This window comes from Manacus candei, unplaced genomic scaffold (assembly GCF_025592945.1).
Source record: "Manacus candei isolate 608988 ecotype Guabito, Panama unplaced genomic scaffold, ASM2559294v1 h1tg000082l, whole genome shotgun sequence".
NCBI lineage: Eukaryota > Metazoa > Chordata > Aves > Passeriformes > Pipridae > Manacus > Manacus candei.
The window spans coordinates 3,516,758-3,524,515 of NW_026138130.1; the positions used below are offsets into that span (position 1 = coordinate 3,516,758).

At 58.8% G+C, this 7,758-nt stretch overlaps 1 protein-coding gene across 4 annotated transcripts in view; it reads left to right on the plus strand.

Moving 5' to 3' along the window:
• Positions 1–7,758, plus strand: part of STAB1 (stabilin 1) — a 62,247-nt gene that overhangs the window by 52,042 nt on the left and 2,447 nt on the right. For all 4 annotated transcript variants that reach the window (XM_051811374.1, XM_051811375.1, XM_051811376.1 and 1 more), the window contains 16 exons: positions 105–251; positions 422–487; positions 1,007–1,235; positions 1,889–2,038; positions 2,744–2,848; positions 3,286–3,393; positions 3,497–3,690; positions 4,344–4,488; positions 4,926–5,059; positions 5,367–5,532; positions 5,767–5,873; positions 6,099–6,218; positions 6,620–6,772; positions 6,895–7,014; positions 7,230–7,376; positions 7,578–7,742. In XM_051811374.1, coding sequence (XP_051667334.1) covers positions 105–251; positions 422–487; positions 1,007–1,235; positions 1,889–2,038; positions 2,744–2,848; positions 3,286–3,393; positions 3,497–3,690; positions 4,344–4,488; positions 4,926–5,059; positions 5,367–5,532; positions 5,767–5,873; positions 6,099–6,218; positions 6,620–6,772; positions 6,895–7,014; positions 7,230–7,376; positions 7,578–7,742 — 2,256 coding nt within the window. The remainder of the gene's footprint in view (positions 1–104; positions 252–421; positions 488–1,006; positions 1,236–1,888; positions 2,039–2,743; positions 2,849–3,285; positions 3,394–3,496; positions 3,691–4,343; positions 4,489–4,925; positions 5,060–5,366; positions 5,533–5,766; positions 5,874–6,098; positions 6,219–6,619; positions 6,773–6,894; positions 7,015–7,229; positions 7,377–7,577; positions 7,743–7,758) is intronic.

The window sequence follows — 7,758 nt, forward strand, 5'->3', positions numbered from 1 at the left end:
TGGGGTAATTAAGAAATCATGGCAGTCAAAAGTGGGCAACTTCTGGGTGGTGCACCAGGATGTAGGATGTGCTGGAGTCACACTTTGCTTTCTTCCTCTGTTAGGGGGAGATTCTGGTGGGGAACGGCGATGCCACCATCATCCAGAGGCACATGGAATTCAGTGGGGGCATTGCTTATGGCATTGATAGACTGTTGGAGCCACCAGATCTGGGATCTCGGTGTGATAAGTTCAGCTTCACTGAGCTACAGGTAAGCACTTGTGATGAGCTCAGTGAGGATCTGTGCCACACGTGCCTTGCCATGCCTAGGATGAGGGGTGTCAAGAGGGCCTGCTACTCTTCCTTGGCAAAGCTCTGAGCAGCCAAGAGAGGCAGCAGCACATGCTGAGTTGTTGTGAGGTTTCTTTCTCCCCTCCACAGGGATCTACAGAGAGCTGCGGACTCTGTGGCTTCGAGCCACCCTGCCCTGCTGGCTCCGTTCAACGGGTAAAGCTCACAGCTTTGTCACCAGAGAGGCCTGTGGGGGGACTGATACCCACGTGCCCCTCATGTTTTAGCAGCAAAATGAAGGCCCCCCCCCACCTGTGGCAAGTCCCTCACATTGTCTATGCCCTGCCCCAAGGCACACGGTCCCATAGGGCAGGAGCTAGGCTGAGAAATATGGGGTCAGGGGCTCCAGTGGTCTTTGCTTGGTCAGCCCCTATGTGGGTGACAGTGGCACAGGGGTCCTTCCACCAGCATTGGGGTGGCTCTGGGTGCTTTAAAGCAATAGAGCTCAGCTTGGCCACTGGAGAGCAGCCTTGGGAGGCAGAGGTTGTACCCCATTCTCACTGTGGGCTTCTGGCACATCCCTAAGGTTCATCTGTGGCTCCTCTGTCATCCGCCCCCTCATATGTTAGGAAGCCTCTGTCACTTGTCATAAAACTGAATGAATGGCACGAGAAAAGTCAAGGTGAGTTATCAGTGACCAATGTGGCGAACTCTGTTTTGCCTGTTCCCTCACAGGGGGAAACCAGGCGCTGCTACTATTACGGAAACCAGCTGCTGAGGAACACGTTCCTGCTTCACCGCAACTCCCTGTTGCGGCCGTCGTGGCCACCACACTCCCCGTGGGACCCCTTCAGGAGACACTTCTCTTCCAGGGGGCCTCTGAGACGAGGCTGCAGGAGGAGCTGCGTTTCCAGCCAGTGGATCCCACAGTGCTGTGCCAACCACTACGGCCGAGACTGTCGGGGTAAGAGCCACGCAACCCTTTCCCACCCCAGCCCTTTCTCCTGTGGGAAGGTGGCACTACTGGTTCAGCACAGACATTTTGCATCCGTGAATGTCCTTCCCTGGAGAAGGGTGGGCAAAACCCCAGGCAGGGAGCCCCAGCCTGTAGAGGGTGCAGGGAACAATCCCCTGGGAGCATGTGTGGACTAGTATATCAGGGAATTCCCTTTCCTTGGAGAGCCTCTTGACTCCATGGAGAGCCCTGGGCACAGGGCTGCCAGGGGTGGCTGTCAGACATGTCACTCACCCTTAGGTATTGCCAGTGCTCCGCCATTCCCCGGTGTCTGCGCTCTGTGCATGGGCAGCTTTCACATCTTTGTGTGAGTCTGCTGCCAGGTTAGTGTGGGGTGCAGACCCAGCACATTGCAGCAGATGGTCTGGAAACCATGCCAAATTTGACCCTTTTGCCCCCATTCCCAAAGTTTGCTGTTGTGGGATGTCCCCAGCACTCGCTCCCCAGACTGCCTGAGCTGTCTGTGGTCCAAGCACCCCCATAAGCGGGACCTCAGCTGGCACCTGGTGTGCAGGCTCAGTGTCAGTGGGAGGCTCCTCTCCAGCCCAGGGTCCCTGTGTCACCTTTGTCACCTCAGCCTCATTAAGGTGCCCCCTTTGCAGTGTGCCCGGGGGGGCTGGAGGCGCCGTGCAATAACCGTGGGACCTGCGACGACAAGATCGGCGGCTCGGGGAGGTGCAACTGCAGCGAGGCCTTCATCGGGACCAGCTGCGAGCTGTGCGCGCCCGGCAGATACGGCCCCGAGTGCCGAGGTACGGGGGGGGGGCTGTGGCTGTGGTGCTGCTTGAGAGGGGGTAGGGGCTGGGCTGACCCCCTCGCAGCTGACAGCATGGGAATCAGGGCTGCCACGGTCCCCACAGTGCTCGTGTCAGACCTCTGGGGCTGAGGACATCCCTCCCTGGGGTCTTGCCAGACAGCTGTAGTTGGACAAGACTGGGTGGCACATGCTGGGAGCTGTGGCCAGTGCAGCCATGCTGGCAATGGCCTCACCTCTGTGATGAGACCACAGGGTCAACTCAGCTGAGAGCCCAGGCTGACAGAAAGCATTAAGATGTATTTTGAACTGGGGGACACGTAAGTTGTGATGTACAGAAAGAGCATCTCCTGGGATGTGCTCAACAGGGCCTTGTGCCCACGTGAGACAAAAGCCAAGGGAAGGAAAAGAGAGTCCCTCCATCCTGCCATCCCAAACTGGGCCTTATGGGCTCTCCAGGAATGTGTTTGACAGCTGAATGTTTGCAGGGTTTCAGTGAGGAAACACATTTCCAGAAATGCCCAGGGGAGAGGAGTGATGGGGGTTTGTGGATGCAGAGGCTTTCCCTCCTCTGTGAAGGACACCTGTTACAGAGGAGGACAGTGACAGAAGGGCTGTATGTGCTGCCATGCCCACCTTCATACCTGCCCACACATGCCACCAAGGCAGGTGCCTTGACAGTGTGTTTATCCCTTCCTCCCAGAGTGTAACTGCACTGAGAACGGCGTGTGCAATGCGGGGCTGCACGGTGACGGCTTCTGCTTCTGCGCCGAGGGCTGGACTGGAGACCGCTGTGAAATCAGAACAGGTGAGGGATGCCAAGCCCCACCACCCACTATTCCCTGGGACCTGCTGCCATATGGCTGCTTTTCCAGTAGCTGGATAGTTCAAGCAGCAGATTAGAAATATCTCCAAAAAGGAGCTCTCAGTTGTGAGGCTCATCCTGAGATCTGTTGAATTTCACAAGGGTTGGGGTGGTGAGGAGGAGGAGGAGGAGGAGGAAAGGTTCACTGGAACGTTAACAAGCCCCTGAGCTCAGAGGTGGTCCAAAAAGAGCTTGAGCCTGAGGTGGAGGCCTGAGGTGCATCCGATGGAGTAACAGCCCTGTGTGTTTGGGCAAGGCACCTGCAGAAGAGAACAGGGGGGAGGAAGAAAAGTGGGAGCATGGGGCAGGTGGTGGTGATGGCAGCCGTGCCCGCGTCACAGCCCTTAGATCATCCTGACCCGTGTGTGCTCTGGTTTCAGTGGTGACCCCCACCTGCTCCCCACCGTGCCACCCCCAGGCCGTTTGCCGCGCCGGCAACCTCTGCGAGTGCGACCTGCACTACGAGGGGGACGGGAGAGTGTGCTCAGGTACAGGGGAGCCACGGCGGCTGGGCTGGAGGGGTGGTGGGCAGGGCAGTTGGACCGACCCCCATGAGGTGCTGTAGTTAACGCAGCACTTTCCCCCGCGCAGTGATCGACATGTGCAGCCAGGACAACGGGGGCTGTGCCCGGCACGCCCAGTGCTCCCAGCTGGGCGTGAACGTCTCCTGCGCCTGTGATCCCGGGTACAGCGGCGACGGCTACGTGTGCGACCCCATCGATCGGTGTGCGGACGGCAGGAACGGGGACTGCAGCCAGCACGCCTCCTGCATCAGCACCGGCCCGGTGAGCGTGGCCCCTGCACCGGGGAGATCCTCTTGCCATCCCAGGTGGCTGCCCTGGGACGCTTCAGGCTGCTGGAGGACACTGATGTGACAGTGTCCCCACTACTACAGTCCCCTGCCCCTCCTCCCCGGTCCCCTCAGCTGCTGTGCTCATCCTGCAGGTCCTCACCACCACACCATGCCCTTGGTCTGCTGCCTGGCTGCAGGGATGGTCGTGGGGGTGTTATGCTGAGGCCATTTGTCCCCATTCCTGTGTCTAAGGGGCATAAGATGCATCAGTTGTGGCATTCCTGTGCTGTTTTGGGGCTTCTGGGATGGTCCTTCAAGGACAATGTTGGCCATTTTTGCAGAGGAACCAGAGCTGCTCACTGCAGGCCAGAAGATGGGACTGGGACCATGATGTAGTGCAAGAATCATGAGCCACATATTCAAAGCTCAGCTCAAACAGCATGCGACAAGGAGACAGTGTGACATTTTCTGGGTGTGTCCTCTGTCCTACAGAGGCCATGTGGCCTTTCATAGCTTTGTCAGAGTCTGGTTAGGCTGTAGAGGCTTTCTGAAGGCTCATCCCTGTCTTCATAGGGATACAAGGATCCCCAGCTGGCATCTGTGTGTTTGCAGTCACACAAATGCCACCCTCCCTTTGTGCTGCAGAACGAGCGGCGCTGTGAGTGCAAGCAGGGCTATGTGGGAGACGGGATCCAGTGCCTGGAAGAGGTCGTGCCCCCCACGGACCGGTGCCTGGAGGACAACGGGCAGTGCCATCGGGAGGCCATCTGCACTGACCTGCACTTCCATGGTGAGTGTGCTCACCCCCACAGTGCCAGGGATGGTGTTCCATGGAGAGGTCATGCTCCGTCATCCTTCACCTTCTGGCTAGGGCTCCCCTCGGGAGAGCTGGAGGGCGGGATGGACAAGGGGACAGGGACTCGTCTCTGTAGCTTGATCTGGTTTTCACATTCCCCTTTTCCCTACTTGTCATACGGGGAGGAAAAGCCATCCTTGTCTGGTCCCATGTGATGTGAGATGGCCTCTGGTGGGTTACACTGCCAGGAAGCACCAACTCCCCAGTGGAGGGCAAGAGGCTCTGGGGAAGCCTCTCCCTCGCTTGTCCCTTGGCCACATCCCACCCTTGGCCAGCAGTGCTGCCTGTGCTCACATACGGACCACATGGCTGCCCGGGGAGGGCACTCAGTCTGTGCTGTGCTGATGCTCCTGGGCCTTGGTGTTTTGCAGATAAGACCATGGGCGTGTTTCACCTGCAGTCACCCCGAAAAAAGTACGACTTCACTTACGAGCAGGCTCAGGAGGCCTGTGCCGCAGAAGGCGCTTCCCTGGCCACGTTCCGGCAGCTCTCGGCAGCACAGCAGGTCAGGGCAGGGCTGGCTCTGTTGCCTCGTGGGGCTGGGACAGGCAGTGCTTCTCCTGAAGGTGACATGTGGGTGGGTCACCTCTCATCCCCTCAGCCAGGCACTGTTTGCTCCATCAGCAGCCCTGAAACCAGGAGGGCTGATGGGTCTCCCAGTCACACTGAGATGAGACCTGTGGCAGTGCCTCCACACTTTAGGTGTTGGGGGGGATGTTGGATAAGGCTGCACAACAGGAATGTGCATTGGGGCAAAAAAACTTGGGCAAGAGATATTATTTTTAATCTAATCATTGATTTTCCTTTGGTAGATGGGGTTCCATCTGTGCTTGGTGGGTTGGCTGGACAATGGCACAGCCGGATACCCCACAGCCTACCCCAACCCCAGCTGTGGGTCCAACCACGTGGGCATTGTGGACTATGGCTCCCGAAGCAACCTGAGCGAGACCTGGGATGCGTTCTGCTTCCGGGAGAAGGGTGAGTGGTGCCAGCACATTGCCTGGGGACAGTCCTGCTGGGCACAAGGGCTGTGTCATGGCAGCAGGCACAGAACTGTCCTTGGAGCATGCGGCACGGGCACATGGGCATATCCCCCTCTCCCCATGCCCATGTCCAGAGGGAACATGCTGGGGTATCCAGAAGCCAAGGAAGGGGGGGGGGCGGTGTAACTAGAATGGGTGAGTCAAGTCCTGTCTCGGTTTTCCTTTGCAGATCTGACTTGCACCTGCCGTGAGGGGTTTGTGGGAGATGGGTACTGGTGCAGCGGGAGACTCCCCGATGTGCTCGCAGACAACGACCGCTTCTCCACCTTCTATTCCGTAAGGGATGCTCTCCGGGTTCTTCAGTAGCCAGCAGTTGGTAACAAGGCAGAGGGAGGGATGAGTCCTAACAGGAAGGAGTGGTGGTTTGGTCTGTGTGTGGGGTAGAGAGTACAAACACAGAGAGGTTTTCATTCCAGGGCTGGGGAGTTCCTGGGCTGGGGAAGCCAGTAGTGTTGCATTGCCAGCAGTGTGGTCATGGGGAAGATCTCCCATCTTTTCCAGATGTTGCTCAATTTTGCCAATGACACAGAAGAAGGACTGGATTTTTTCATGTACTTGTCTGATGACTCCGCTCCCAAAACTCTGTTTGTCCCTCTGAACTCTGGCTTTGCAGGCAATGAGGTAAGCAAGCAGGGATGAGTGGCTGCTTGAATGCCTGGGATGAACTATCAGAGCCCCAGAGGAGAGCAGGTGTTGCCAAAGCTGGCATGATGGTGTGAAATAGTTTGGGAGAGGAGGAGGAATGCAGGTCAGAGAGGACCACTGGCGGTCTCCAGTCCAACTACTCCTTCAGAAGATTTAGGTCAGGTTACTCAGAGCCTTCTCCAATTGGACTTTGACAATTCCTAAGGATAGCAAATCCCTGCTGCTCTGCATAGTCGTTCTCTGCTGTGTTTTCTATGAGTGGAGCTGCCTGTGGCTGTGGAGGGAGTCTGGGCTTGGCCAGGGGGGCTGCACAGCAGCAGAGAAGGGGTGAGACCAGCTCAGCTGTTTCTCATCCCTGCACACTGCTGCATTTTCAGACACTGACAGGAGAAGAACTGAAGCTTCATGTGTCATCCAGCAATGTTGTCCTCTTCAGCTACAACCTCACAACAGGCACCATCATCCCATCCCAGTCAGGACATGACCTCCACATATCAGAACTCCCAGTGGGCAACAGTACAGAGCACTCAGTAGGTTTAACCTTGGCAGAGGGCAAAAGAACCCCCACAAGTTTTCACCACATCTCTTCTGAGACAGGGAACAACCGGGAGGCTTTCTGGTGAGGTGTCATCACCCGTGTTCTGTTCTGTAGGACGCCAAAGGGATCAATGACACGATGATTGTGGAGTGGGACATCATGGCTTTCAATGGCATCATTCACGCGATTGCAGAGCCCCTGAGGATCCCACCGCCTGTCGTTCACCTCGGCCAGGTGAGTCCGAGGGCACGAACAGGGAAGGAACGTGCTGAAACAGCACGAGGGGATGAGGGAACAGGGATGAGGCAACTGAGTCATCCCAAGGACTGGCCCCATCCTTTGCCCTCTGCTGTGGCCCATTTTGGGTGGGCTGCCCGCGGCCACATCGGGGAGCGGCAGCAGGAGCTGTGCCGGGGCCGTGCCGTGACGGGGCCGCTGTTTCCGAGCAGGTGAACGGTGCCGCGCAGGGCTCGGGCTCCGTGGCCACCGGGACGGTGTCAGCGCTGTGCTTCGCGCTGGCGCTGGCCGCTGGGGCCGGCATCGCCTACCACTGCGTGAGGAAGCGGCGGCAGGAGGGGCAGTTCGGGTATTTCCAGGTACGAGCGGGCAGGAGGAGCGGGAGGGCGGGGGATGGAGCCCGGGGGCTGGAGCCCGGGGGGATCCGCCGGGACAGGGCACCCGACAGGGGGCGCCAGCGAGCCCGGCCAGACCGAGGGGGCGGGAACAGAGGACCGGGGGCGGGGCCCACCGCTCAAGCCCCGCCCCCCGCTCAGCCAATCCCACGCTTCCCCTCGCAGGCGGATCTGCGCGCGGACGAGGAGGAGGAGGAGCAGGAGGAGGGGGCGGGGCCGCGGAAGGCGCGCGCAGGGCCACGCGCCGGCAGGCCCCGCCCCCAGCGGCCGCTCGTGGCCATCCCCAACCCGCTGTACGGCGGCCACGCCCCCGACTACGAACCGCTGCACGTGAGACACGCCCCGC